Source organism: Pristis pectinata, chromosome 10 (genome assembly GCF_009764475.1).
Source record: "Pristis pectinata isolate sPriPec2 chromosome 10, sPriPec2.1.pri, whole genome shotgun sequence".
In the NCBI taxonomy this organism is placed as follows: Eukaryota; Metazoa; Chordata; class Chondrichthyes; order Rhinopristiformes; family Pristidae; genus Pristis; species Pristis pectinata.
This window is the reverse complement of record NC_067414.1, coordinates 53,957,182-53,971,322: the sequence shown is the minus strand read 5'-3', so window position 1 is coordinate 53,971,322 and position 14,141 is coordinate 53,957,182. Positions and strand designations below refer to the sequence as shown.

General features: G+C 37.7%; 2 protein-coding genes across 5 annotated transcripts in view; one reads left to right on the top strand and one right to left on the bottom strand.

Annotated features, from left to right (window-relative positions):
- The window catches only part of enpp4 (ectonucleotide pyrophosphatase/phosphodiesterase 4), a 72,372-nt gene extending 67,616 nt beyond the window's left edge, over window positions 1–4,756 (top strand). For all 3 annotated transcript variants that reach the window (XM_052024139.1, XM_052024140.1, XM_052024138.1), the window contains one exon: window positions 770–4,756. In XM_052024139.1, the coding sequence (XP_051880099.1) occupies window positions 770–1,137 (368 nt within the window). In that variant the 3' untranslated portion in view covers window positions 1,138–4,756. The remainder of the gene's footprint in view (window positions 1–769) is intronic.
- A 2,815-nt stretch (window positions 4,757–7,571) lies between these two features.
- The window catches only part of enpp5 (ectonucleotide pyrophosphatase/phosphodiesterase 5), a 31,705-nt gene continuing 25,135 nt past the window's right edge, over window positions 7,572–14,141 (bottom strand). The window contains exons 3-4 of one of the 2 annotated variants that reach the window (XM_052024847.1): window positions 10,034–10,213; window positions 7,572–8,970 (exon numbers count right to left, since the gene is read on the bottom strand). In XM_052024847.1, coding sequence (XP_051880807.1) covers window positions 8,570–8,970; window positions 10,034–10,213 — 581 coding nt within the window. In that variant the 3' untranslated portion in view covers window positions 7,572–8,569. The remainder of the gene's footprint in view (window positions 8,971–10,033; window positions 10,214–14,141) is intronic. The other variant, XM_052024846.1, reaches the window with a different exon arrangement.

Here is a 14,141-nt window from a genome sequence, read left to right as displayed (position 1 = left end):
AGCCATGGTATCAAGGGATATGGGGATAAGGCCGGAAATTGGGACTAGATAGGAATAGTTTTAGTTTAGCTCATGGAGCAGATTCGATGGGCCGAATGGCCTACTTCTGTCTTGTAATCTTGTGACCATTGGAATTGCTGCCAGGCCTTTGGGTTAGGAAGTAATAGACTTTGGTTTTGGAGTGGAGAGGCCATCATGGGAGGGAGTGAGTGAAAACACATGGTAGGAGAGTGCACTGGGAGGCTTGTGATTGTGGCAGAGTCAAGGAGTGACTGAGACCATCTTTGGGGTAGGTACAGCAGCCCTGCTGAACAAGGTGGGGTTATCTTCTATAAACACAAAGCCAGAAAGATCATCTAATAGAGAACTTTCAAATTTAAAGCACACTTAGAGGTGGTTCCTCCTTTTGGGCTGGGGATGCCAAATTATAAACTAGAGGTGATGAAATAAGAATTTTTTTTTATAGTAATTACAGACCAAGGGAAACTTCTACTAAGTGACAAGAATGTGGAATTCACTATAACGTGGGTTAACAGAAGCGACTAGCATTAATGCATTGACGGGGTGTACACAAAGGAAGTATTGATGGTGTTAGGCAAAGCAGATGGGGGGGGAGGGGGCAAAAGCAGCGTCAACACAAGGTAGACATTGTGCTAAGTTAACAGTAAATTCTATGAAATTCCTGCACTGAAGCATGTTTATTAATATTTCAACTTGTTCTCAATGGAATGAAAAATAAATGTGAATTATATCTTGCATTTTTCATCAGTGGGTGACCATGGTTATGATAATGCTTTACCGAGCATGCATCCCCTTCTGGTGGCTTATGGACCAGTATTTCAAAAAGCTTATAAAATGGAATCCATCAACAGTATTGATGTCTATCCACTGATGTGCCACATCCTTGGACTGAAGGAGGAGCCCAACAATGGAACTTTCAGAAACGTGCGATGCTTACTGGCCAGTGAGTCATGTGTGGGCCTACCTGATGTGATTGGAATTGTGATTGGCTCCTTAATGATATTGATTACATTGTCCTGCCTCATAATACTACTGAAAAAACGAGCATCACCTCGCCGTGCATTTGCGCGTCTTCAACTACAAGATGATGATGATGATGATCCTTTGATAGATTAATTTCAAAGCTGTGTGGCAAGAGCCTTCTATGATTGTCAGTGAAATATATTTATCATCTTAGGGTGACAAAAGCCACTGTTGTTTAGTGATACAACTTTCTTAAGTTTAAGAACCCTAAACACCATGCAACAAAGTCATACCAAAACACATCCATCCTAAATACGAGACAACTTTGCAGGGAGCAACAAGAGCTAATCTTATTAGATTTAGTAAGACCAGGTAATTTCTACAGCCATTGTGCTTGTTTACTTCACGGCAGAATGCTTGGCAATGGTAGTTATCAGTATCAAGTCATATTGATTTATCAGAGCTGCAAGTGCTTTCAGACAGGTCATTTGACTTCAAAAAGAACTAAGGTCTGGTGCTCGCCTAAAGATGCTGAGATTATTTAACTTTCAAGTATAGGATCAGTCATACAGCAAGGAAAAAGTTAATATGTTAAATAGAATGTAGAATGGAAGAAAACGTTACATTTATAATAGTTGTTTTAGTTTGGACATTTTGAGAAGTCACTGTTTGCTCCAGTGCCCCCGGAGCGCCAGATCGTTTAAACATCTTCTGATCTGTTGGTAATTAAAGGATTAAATTTTGCAAACAGTAGGTGAATCTTCATAACTATTCGAGTTGCTTGATGGTCTACAGATTGTTAAACATTTTAGTCAAATTATTTCAAGCAGATTTGAGATTGATTTTTATATCGTAGAAAATAGGGTGTATATCTATCAAAAGTACTTAACTGACATGCAGTAAATGACTTTTCAAAAGATTTTATTCAAATTAGCTATTATGAAAACTAGGCAATTGAATAGAGGTAGGTGTACAGTATTTTTCCATTGGTACTGTAATAGTCAACAGTTGTGCTGAAGGATTAATGCTTCTAATATTTGCAATGTAACTTAATACAAATTGATTTTATTTTTAGTGTCCCATGAAGTTTTGGCTGAATATTCAAATCCTTAAGTTCTTACTCTACTCACAAGTAGATGTTGTTATGTCTGTTAATGAGGATGGTAGTCATTATATAAAGCTACAAGTATATGGGAAAACGTGCAGCTAAAACTAACAAGCAATGATGTGTAGTTGCTTTGACCTGGTAACAAATGGTTGACATATATGGAGGCTAAGGATCAAATCATAAATGGAATCCATACCTTACTCATTATTTCCATTTAGGATGGAAGGTATTACTCTATTTCAAATCATTATAGTCTGTGTGGAGATTAGACATGCTAGAGCCCAAGCTCCAATAGAGTTCACATTTCTACTGTAGTGCAAAGATGGAAAAAAAATCAGGAATGTACTCATCATGTTATACTACAAGCCACCTGTTCTCTTCAAAATCACTGGCTGATAAGGAGCATGATCTGGGCCAATGTGTACTGTTTACTGCCTGGTTTATATCAGTAATCATAGTTTATTAATAGATATTTTAAAAATGAAAGCATTATCATTCTATTTCAACCCAGCTAATGTAACGCTTTAGAAGTTAACTATCAAGAAATAATTAGCCTCAAATCATAAATTTATACTAATCTGTTTGTCAAACTGTTACATCACTTGCACACTCCAAATAACATTCTTTGGGTGATTAACTGACTGCTTAAATAGGGATTTCCACAAACGTACATGAGCGTAAAGATCCAAGTGTTTGATACTGCTTCATTGAAATTGCAAATTCAGAACTAATGTATCACTGTTATTTTGCTGAGATATGCTACCAAGAAAACCACTTTAAAAGTCAAAATGAATGGATCTTAGAGATACCTCATGCCACTGGCGGTATCGTTCAAACTTGAGCCTTTGAAAACTGTCCCATTTTAGACAGTACTATTTTATAAAATATAGTGTTTTACTTCCAGTTTGTTAAAAAAGCTAAATGAGAATAAATACAAGTGTGAAGAAAATAGAAGCAAAGAGAACAGGTAAGTGAAAACACTGAATTTATTTAAAACTAGGTACAGTTTATTTCTCTCCACCGCCCCCCCCCAGCATTCATACAACACCTCTTTCCCCTGCCTTTTAGGAAACAAAATTCTGCACAAAGTGAGCAAAACTAAATCAGCACAAATCAGAAATAAAAGCAAGAGACATTAGCATCTCTCCCCATTACTTTAAATACTTGTCAAAATACTACGTAAAAATGAGCAACTCCCAAACTGTTATTGTAAACAGCAACTTGTTTAGAATTCTTTCATTTCCTTAAGACACTGAAAAGAGAAAACAATGTTTCAATATTTCTCCTCACTTCTACATTGGTTGTTAACCAACTTTGGTAAAAGGTATGAGCACTGGTGATTTTTAAAACTAAATACTGTTAACTTTGTTATTAAAGTTGAAGGCACCTGTGTCTAATTGAGTTTAATGTTTCAATCTTAAATGGACTACTGCAACAAATAAATGGTGATTTTAAAATTTAAAGATGAACTGTAAATATTTTTCCAGACTACAAGTCCACTTCAGATCACAAAAGATACAAGATGAAGGGTTATGAAAATAAGCTAATGAAAAAATGCATTCAGGAATTATCACTTTTCTGCCTCGTGTATTTGGATTCTGAACAGTGATTAATAAATATTTTACTTTTGTAAACAGATTCTGGTATTGATTTTTTTTTTGTAATACATGGATATATCACATCACTGAAGTAATTGCCTGATTACAATGGACTAAACTTAGATGTGAAAACAAGACAAACTGGTATGGTTATCACAAATTAACACACATTGTTTATTTGGCCAATAGATTCAAATGGCAAGATGCTAACACAGGAGTGTTCTCAATTAGTATTCATCATTGTTAGCCTTACAAATATTGATGGACCAATTACATATGCAACACTCACTTCTGTATGTCAACGAAAAATAAGCCAGCAAACGTTGGATTTCTTATCAGATTTGAATACAAGCAAAATACATTCATGTGGTAAATGAAATTATATTAAGTAGTAGCAATAAGTAAACTTTGATCTTGCCCAATGTTGTAGCAGCTGATCATAAGTCATGGGGTGCTTCTTGTATATTAAACTCAAATGCAAAGTTAGGTACTTCTGTTGCTCAGGAGTCATTTCAAGTTAATGCAAGGGATAAAGAAATTGCCATTTATGTTTATGTAGTGCACAGATGATGAATCTCCAACGTACAGCCAGAATCTACTAAATGAATAACCATAACCAAACTGAAGAATTACTAGGGTAGAAACTGGACTCTACTGCACCGATTACAATTCAATGAAAGAAAACACTGATGTCTTCCACACCACAGTCAAGTGAAATACATCCACTACCATATTACAGTGCATATATTCAACAGATGATCTAAAGCATATGGATCCCTTGCATATTTTCAAGTGAGTTCTCATGTCAATTCCTGATTCTCCACACAGACTTAAATCTCTGGATAATGAGTCTGCATGCTCTGCCCAATTTGTTGAGGTTCTTAACCATTTAAAATCAGTTCTTAAGTGAAATTTTCAAAGTATTTTAAACTGTATGCAGAACCAGGGATGGGAGAAACAGAGGACATTACCATAGACCACTCCATTCCACCAACCACATTCTCACCTTTTCTCCATCGCAACTCCTTTTCTCCTCTCCATTACCTCACCAACCTCCTTCCAAGACTAGATTTTAGATGGCCATTTTAAGACGGGTACACTCTCTGTGGTCAATTAGTAAGCATCAGCAACTTTCCATAAATATACTGAAGCACCCAGTTTTGGGCAGGCCTCATTAACTGCTGCTGGCTCAAAAGTACAACTAGCTGACCATTTTGCAGTCAAAAAGTTACCACTATTTTACTTCAGGAAATAAGTATTCTTATGTTAATGCTCTTACCTTATCAAAACAATTGCTTAACGCTTGTCAAGATTCCTTTAGTTAGTTTTCTTGATATAGCTTCATTCAGATGGTTTATGAGTGATGTAAACACCAGTTACTTGTATTATTTATTGCCCTTTAAACATTACTGCCTGTTTATCACAGCTTGATTTATCTTATAATAGATTAAAAGTAGTAACTGCAGGTGTTATCTTTTTAAACCTGGATAATGTTTCCTCTACTTATTTATCAAACATCCATTCACTAATCTAATTTTGTTCTCAAAATATCAGTTTAAAACAACTTGCATTGTCGACTCAATAACCTCTTCATGTGCAAAACTCAAAATGCATATTAACAGCTCAAAGTTCAATCACAATTAAACAAATAATTGATTGCATTTCTGATAGAAGAAAGGTGGTACCTCAACATAAAAGTCTGCCCTTATTCTGGGTGAACACAAAATAAGTCGAAGTTCATAAAATCACCATATTAGTTTTCAGATTTTTCTTTACAATAAAATGACATGGAAAGAATGTATGAAATACTCAACCGATCAACCAAGCTTTCACTTTACATAACCACTCAATATTTTTTTACTGTACTTAGAAAAAACCGATTAAATTAATATGCTAAACTGATAACTGCTTATGTCTTTGTAATTTTCTTTTTACTCTTTGCACGTCTCCCTCCACCCCACACTCATTAGAACATAGAGCATTACAGCACAGTACAGGCCCTTCGGCCCACAATGTTGTGCCGACATTTTATCCTGCTCTGAGATCAACCTAACCCTTCCCTCCCACATAGCCCTCCATTTTTCTATCATTCATGTGGCTATAAGAGTCTCTTAAATGTCCCTAATGCATCTGCCTCCACCACCTCTGTCAGCAGTGCGTTCCACACACCCACCACTCTGTTAAAAAGAACTTGCCTCTGACATCCCCCCATACCTTCCTCCAATCATCTTAAAATTATGTCCCCTTCATGTGAGCCATTTTCGCCCTGGGAAATAGTCTCTGACTGTCCACTCAATCTATGCCTCTTGTACATCTCTATCAAGTTATGCCTCTTGATAGAGATAAGTCACCTCTCATCCTCCTTTGCTCCAAAGAGAAAAGCCCTAGCTCGCTCAACCTATCCTCATAGGACATGCTCTCCAATCCAGGCAGCATCCTGGTAAATCTCCTCTGTGCCCTCTCTAAAGCTTCCACATCCTTCCTGTAATGAGGCAACCAGAACTGAACACAATACTCCAAGTATGGTTTAACCAGAGTTTTATAGAGTTGCAACATTACCTGGCAGCTCTTGAACTCAATACCCCGACTAATGAAGGCCAACATTCCATAAGCCTTCTTAACAATCCTATCAACCTGCACGGCAACCTTGAGCGATTTATGGACGTAGACCCCAAGATCCCTCTGTTCCTCCATACTGCTAAGAGTCCTGCCATTAACCTTGTATTCTGCCTTCAAATTTGATCTTCCAAGGTGTATCACTTCATACTTTTCCGGGTTGAACTCCATCTGCCACTTCTCAGCCCAAACTCTGCATCCTGTAAATGTCCTGTTGTAATCTACAGCAACCTTCTACACTATCCACAACACTGCCAACCTTTGTGTCATCTGAAAACTTACTAACCCCACCCTTCCACATCCTCATCCAAGTCATTTATAAAAATCACAAAAAGCATGGGTCCCACAACAGATCCCTACTGAACACCACTAGTCACTGACCTCCGGTCAGAATGCATTCCATCTACAACCACCCTCTGGCTTCTATGAGTGAGCCAATTCTGAATCCACACAGCCAAGCTTCCCTGGATCCCATGCCTCCTGACTTTCTGAATGAGCCTTCCATGAGAAACCTTATCAAATGCCTTACTGAAATCCATGTACACCACAACCACTGTTTGACCTTCATCAAGGTGCTTTGTCACATCCTCAAAAAGTCAGTATCACATTCAAATTATCTGTGGATATCTTAATGCTGATGGTCTAATATTACTGTGCATTTCTAAATTATGCATTATTGTAGAATGTCTTGAAAGTTAGTGCTTCTGTTGCAATATTCAGTAATTACAATGCATCAAGCTCTTACCCAAGGCATATTGCACTCACTAACTGATTTAACCAAACAATTACAGAAATAACAACTTGCACCTACCTGGCACTATTAACACCAAATGTCAGAGATACTTTTGCAGAATCAAAGGATTCTTTAACACAGCAGATATAGTCAATTTATGGCCTTCTCCCAAGCTCTTTGCCCCATCATATCCATTCTCTACAGAGCAACTCTCTGGTTCCAACTACCAGCCCTTTTTCAATGGCCTTACATTTTTATCTCCACCTTATGGTTATCCAATGTCCTTTTTATGCCACATGCTTCAACTTTGCTGACAAAGCCTGTTGGTTATGGCACACGGTAACACAGCAGGATTTTAATGAGCTGAGGTTTGCATAGCAGAAGTACACACAGTACCGATTATTGCCAAGGAGCTAGAAGAAATGCATCTTTGCATAAAATGCAAGGAACAAAGCAAAACAATCCAAAGGAAATTTTTAGGACCACATCCAGGATAAATGAAAAACCATTTTAAAAAGAATGAGCAGAATCTTAGCAAACAGGATTTTTAATGAACCAAAGACATCAGATAAAATAATGTTGCAGACTTGTTAGATTGAATGACCTTTTACTGTGGTAACCTTAAAATGGTGATTAACACTGTAATTGAGATAAACTCATAAGTGATCAGATAATCAACAAAATCTTGCTAGAACCTTTGTTTCTACTTTATCCATCATTTTTTTTTAATATCAAAGAATTAGTTGTCTTTCAGGAAAAGAGAGATAAAATGTACTACAGTTAAAATGAAGACCAGGTCAGTGCAGTGTACAAACCGTTAAACCCATCAGATAATGCTATGTTCATAGTCCATATAGCATGTGTGAACAGTCATATAGGTTACATACATTATTTATTTCAAAACTCATTGTGAAATGACAGGTCACCCATCAACTTTACCACGTTTCCATTATTTTTCATTAAAATGTCAGGGATTGTCATTTGCTCACCATTCTCAAACATCCTTGCATTACTCAATGAGCGTCAATTTAAATAAATACTACTATACTAAAAAGAATGTTTTGGGTAGATCATTTAATAAGCTCAATTAGCTTGAAACTACAGGGATATTTTTCTTAGCAATATTACAATATCTATGGCATGGCATGATGTTTTGGGTTATGCTTCCCCATCAGATTATACAATGGCTTTGCATTTATAATGGCAATGTCAAAACTTAACATTTTTAACAAGTATTCCTTGACACATTCCTGATCAAAATCCTGGAACATTATTATTGTAGTTATTATTAAATGTTACACTTGTATACATCACTTATATGTTAGAAGTACTCATATACTGCAGTGCAGTGCCTCCCCAATGGTACTGCTGGCAAAACATCTGGATTTCATTGACAGAAATTAATTTATAATGCCTCAATCTTTGAGTGACTGCCGTGACTCAACTAGATTATGTGTATTTTGAGAAAATAAAAGCCAAATAACAGATAGCACATTGAAATACAGAGATCCAGAGCACAGAGCCCTGGTTTTAACTCAGCAGCAAGGGTTGAGCCATCTCACCTTGGTAAATATTCAATTCAGACATCTGGCTTCTCGTCATTTTCTGCATAAATACTAATAAAAATCCAACAACTAAAAAACTTCCAAGGAGGATACCTGGCCATGCATACAAACTTAATTCATTCTGGGACTCAATGTCCACTGTTGAACTTCCAATTGTAATCATCCTTACGGGAAGTAATAATTCCTGAACATTTTTAAAGGTTCCATTATTTGGAACAGGGTCAATTCCCAAGAGATGGCAGAGTAACGGATAGAGGTCAACACTATTTATAGATTCCTTGGAAAAATTCTTCTTGAAAGCAGGTCCATGGGCAATCAATATAGGCTGCATGCTCTTTATGCTGTTATCATATCCATGATCACCCACTGGAAAAGAACACAGAAGGTAACTGGCAGATATTTCAATTTCATTTGCCACTTTAAGTTACATGAATGCTGGGAGCACAACAGAAAGAGTGTCATATACACAAAGTCTTTAAAAAAATGTAATGCCAATTTGAAATTGATAACAGCATATTTTAAAAATTTATAGCAGATTTTTGCTTTAAGGAGACAATGCACACTCCAAGATCATTCTTTAACATTTTCTGTTTTTAATTTTTATTCTGGCTATCTTCTTTAAATCTAACTCAGGATCCATAATATTTAGCTTTCCATCAGACACTCAAATCCACTCATGTCACATTCACATCCAGCTATGGAATAACAGGGAACACTTAATTACAATTATCTACTATTTCTCAAAAGGTGGATTTACTTATCCTTTGGGTAAATAAGAAAAAAAAACTTGATTCCCTCTTAGGATGTGGGTATTGCAGTATTTACTGCCTAGCCAGGTGAGCCATAGATATTTGGCACTACTGACTGGCTTGTTTGGCTGGTTTGTATCAGATACAAATATGTTAGTGTGAGTTGACACAAGTTTCCTTCCCTCAAAAGAAGGAATTTGAACCTGAAATAAAAACAGAAAATACTGGAAACCTCAAGTCAGGCAGCATCTGCGGAAGTGTTGACAGTCCTTCATCAGATCATTTCCTTAACTTTTGTTTTTATTTCAGCTTTCCAGCATCTGTACTCTATTAATTTTCACCAATGAACCTGACCGGTTTTATTACAAGTCACTTTTACTGAGACCAGTTTTATTATGTAGGCCATTAAGGTGGTACATTTAGCATCACAAGGGTTGGCAGGGAGGGACTGGTGAAGGGAATGTTTCCCAAGATACTTGTGCATTGGGGATTGCACTGTGTGGCAATTATTTGAAAGATGACAAAGCAGCACTGAAAAAAAAAATCACTTCAGAAAGAGTAACACAGCAAAACAAAAAATGCTTCCTTTTTTCGCTGCCCCTACCTAATATAAAAGGTCTGAAAATTCTCAGTACCATCTTAGACAGATTTAACATTACCAATGTTATTAAAACACTTACAAGTGAATTTTCCAAATGTTTTATTCTGGTTGATGGTCCAGCCTTCATCTGCCACAAGTAATATTGGTTGAATTCGGTCACTGTGTTTGTAGTGAAAACGATCTGGAATATCCTCTTTCTTGTATACTGTCATGTTGGGGTGAGCATTCACTAAGGCATTATACACCTCACTGTATTTGCCTGCAGCAAATCAAAGCAGTAACCTCATCAACAGCACCGGGATGTCTTCCAGTACAGAGTTAGTGTTTAAAACTATTTGCAATTTATTAGGAAGGTAAAATTAAAAGGAAAAAAAAACTGGCTGGAACATATATAAATTACATATTTGTTTGACTTTGTTTCTGACCAACGAGATATTCATTGCCAATTAAAAGTTTCCAACTAAAAAGGCAAAGAGATACATTTGCTCAAGTATAGGTATAAGAAAAACTACATTAAAAGTAACAAAATTATGAAATAGAATCGTAAAGTTTCAAATGGGAATAATCTTGTTACTAGTAGACAGGATGGCAAGTCAGATCAGTTTTCCATTTCTCATATCAGCCTGGCTTGGGCATCGAATATTTACGTTGCCACACTTGGCTCAGATTGAAAAATCATAACACTCAACATCCTGAAGGAGGACAGTCATGGAAGTTAAAGTTAACCTGACGTCAGATTATGTCAAATAAAAGGCCTGATGACCTCATTGTAAGCAATATGGTGAATAAACAATGGGCTTGATTATAACCCAAAAATCTTAATTAAAAAGTAGTGGTTGACACATTGCACCAGAACTGAAAGGACTGTAAACGTCCTTTGCTATGGAGGATAGCATGCAACATACCGGCCATCAGGAGGATGGAAACACTGCCATTCAATGCTTACTGAAGGCCGAATCTGTCAGCTCCCTCTGCCATTGGAATGGACTCTGGCAGTGGAGATGGTTTAGCTGGGGATTCCCCAGCACTACACTGGGGCAGAAACATCACCTCCTGGATCTGTGGCAGAATCCATGGCTCTACCAATTTCAATGGGTTTGTAGGGCAAAAGGGGAAAGTAGTGTTTTTTTTAATTATTCTGCTTTAAGATCTTCAATCATTTATTAAGCATTTTAGGTTACCTTTAATATTTAATAGCATTACTTAATTGAACTAATGTAAAAACACAATTTTTAAAAAAATTACTACTTTCACAACCAATAATTTCATGCCCTCAAATTTGCCAGCTGACAATGAGTGCAAGGGCACTTTACCTGAATGCCTGTAGTATTCGAAACAAGGTCAGTGAACTTGTGGCACAAATCAGTACAAAGCGGTATGATTTAGAGGCTGTTACAGAAATGTGGCTGCAAGATGGAGATGATTGGGAATTGAATATCCAAGGGTATCAGGTAATACGAAAGGATAGGTGGGAAGGTAAGGGATGTGGGGTAGCGCTCTTAATTAAGGATGAGATCAGGGTGACAGTGAGAGACAATACAAGATCCAAGGAACAGAATGTTGAATCTATCTGGGTAGCGATTAGGAATAGTGAAGGGGGAGAAAAAGTAATCGCTGGTGGGAGTCTATAGACCACCAAATAATATTACAGTAGTACAGGCAATAAACAAAGAAACATTTGATGCATGTAAGAATGGAACAGCAGTTGTCATGGGGGACTTTAACTTGCACATAGATTGGGCGAATCAAGTTGGTCAAGGCAGTGTTGAGGAGGACTTCATAGAATGCATCCGTGATAGCTTTCTTGAACAGCATGTTACTGAACCTATAAGGGAAAATGCTATCTTAAATCTGGTCTTGTACAATGAGATAGTGATGAGCAAACTAGTGGGTCTAAAAGGTAGACAAGACCCCTGGTCCCCTGATGGGATGCATTCCAGGGTACTGAAAGAAATGGTGGAAGTTATAGTAGAGGTATTAGTGATAGTTTACCAGAATTCTCTGGGCAGGTCCTGGCAGATTAGAAGACAGTGAATGTCAAGCCGCTGTTCAAAAAAGAATGTAGGCAAAAGGCAGGTAACTATAGGCCAGTTAGCTTAACATCTGTATTTGGGGAAAATGCTTGAAGCCATCATTAAGGAAGAAATAGCGAGACATTTGGATAGAAGTGGTTCTATCAGGCAGACATAGCATGGCTTCAGGAAGGACAGGTCCTGTTTGACAAACTTACTGGAGTTCTTTGAGGATATAATAAGCCCGATGGATAGAGGGGAACAGGTGGATGTTGTATACTTGGATTTCCAGAAGGCATTCAATGAGGTGCCGCATAAAGGACTTATCCATAAGGATGCATGGAGTTGGGGGTAATGCATTGGCATGGATAGAGGATTGGTTAAAAATAGAAGACAGAGTTGGGACAAATGGGCGTTTCTCTGGTTGGCAATCAGTGATAAACAGAGTGCCGCAGGGGTAGGTGCTGGGCCTGCAACTGTTCACGATATACAGTGGCATGAAAAAGTTTGGGCACCCCCGGTCAAAATTTCTGTTACTGTGAATAGCTAAGTGAGCAAAAGATGACCTGATTTCCAAAAGGCATAAAGTTAAAGATGACACATTTCTTTAATATTTTAAGCAAGATTACTTTTTTATTTCCATCTTTTACAGTTTCAAAGTAACAAGAAAGGAAAAGGGCTTGAAGCAAAAGTTTTGGCACCCTGCATGGTCAGTACTTAGTAACATCCCCTTTGGCAAGTATCACAGCTTGTAAACACTTTCTGCAGCCAGCTAAGAGTCTTTCAATTCTTGTTTGAGGGATTTTTGCCCATTCTTCCTTGCAAAAGGCTTCTAGTTCTGTGAGATTCTTGGGCCGTTCTTGCATGCACTGCTCTTTTGAGGTCTATCCACAGATTTTTGATGATGTTTAGGTTGGGGGACTGAGAGGGCCATGGCAAAACCTTCAGCTTGTGCCTCTTGAAGTAGTCCATTGTGGATTTTGAGGTGTGTTTATGATCGTTATCCTGTTGTAGAAGCCATCCTCTTTTCATCTTCAGCTTTTTTTTTAAACAGACAGTGTGATGTTTGCTTCCAGAATTTGCTGGTATTTAATTGATTTCATTCTTCCCTCTACCAGTGAAATGTTCCCCGCGTCACTGGCTGCAACACAAACCCAAAACATGATCGATCCACCCCCATGCTTAACAGTTGGAGAGGTGTTCTTTTCATGAAATTCTGCACCCTTTTTTCTCCAAACTTTCCTGCATCCTCACCACAAAATTCAGTTTCAGAAGTTTGACAAGGAACATCTAAAAAGGCTAATGCATTTTGGAAACAAGTCCTGTGGACTGATGAAGTTAAAATAGAACTTTTTGGCCGCAACGAGCAAAGGTATGTTTGGAGAAAAAAGGGTGCAGAATTTCATGAAAAGAACACCTCTCCAACTGTTAAGCACAGGGGTGGATCGATCATGCTTTGGGCTTGTGTTGCAGCCAGTGGCACGGGAACATTCCACTGGTAGAGGGAAGAATGAATTCAATTAAATACCAGCAAATTCTGGAAGCAAACATCACACCATCTGTAAAAAAGCTGAAGATGAAAAGAGGATGGCGACGACAACAGGATAACGATCCTAAACATACCTCAAAATCCAAAATGGACTACCTCAAGAGGCACAAGCTGAAGGTTTTGCCATGGCCCTCACAGTCCCCCAACATAAACATCATCAAGAATCTGTGGATAGACCTCAAAAGAGCAGTGCATGCAAGATGTCCCAAGAATCTCACAGAACTAGAAGCCTTTTGCAAGGAAGAATGGGCGAAAATCCCCCAAACAAGAATTGAAAGACTCTTAGCTGGCTGCAGAAAGTGTTTACAAGCTGTGATACTTGCCAAAGGGGGTGTTACTAAGTACTGACCATGCAGGGTGCCCGAACATTTGCTTTGGGCCCTTTTCCTTTTTTGTTATTTTGAAACTGTAAAAGATGGAAATAAAAACAATCTTGCTTAAAATATTAAAGAAATGTGTCATCTTTAACTTTATGCCTTTTGGAAATCAGGTCATCTTTTACTTGCTTAGCTATTCACAGTAACAGAAATGTTGACTGGATTTTGCATGCCACTGTACATTAATGATTTGAAAGAGGGGACTGAGTGTAGCATATCTAAGTTTGCTGATGACATTAAGTTGAGTGG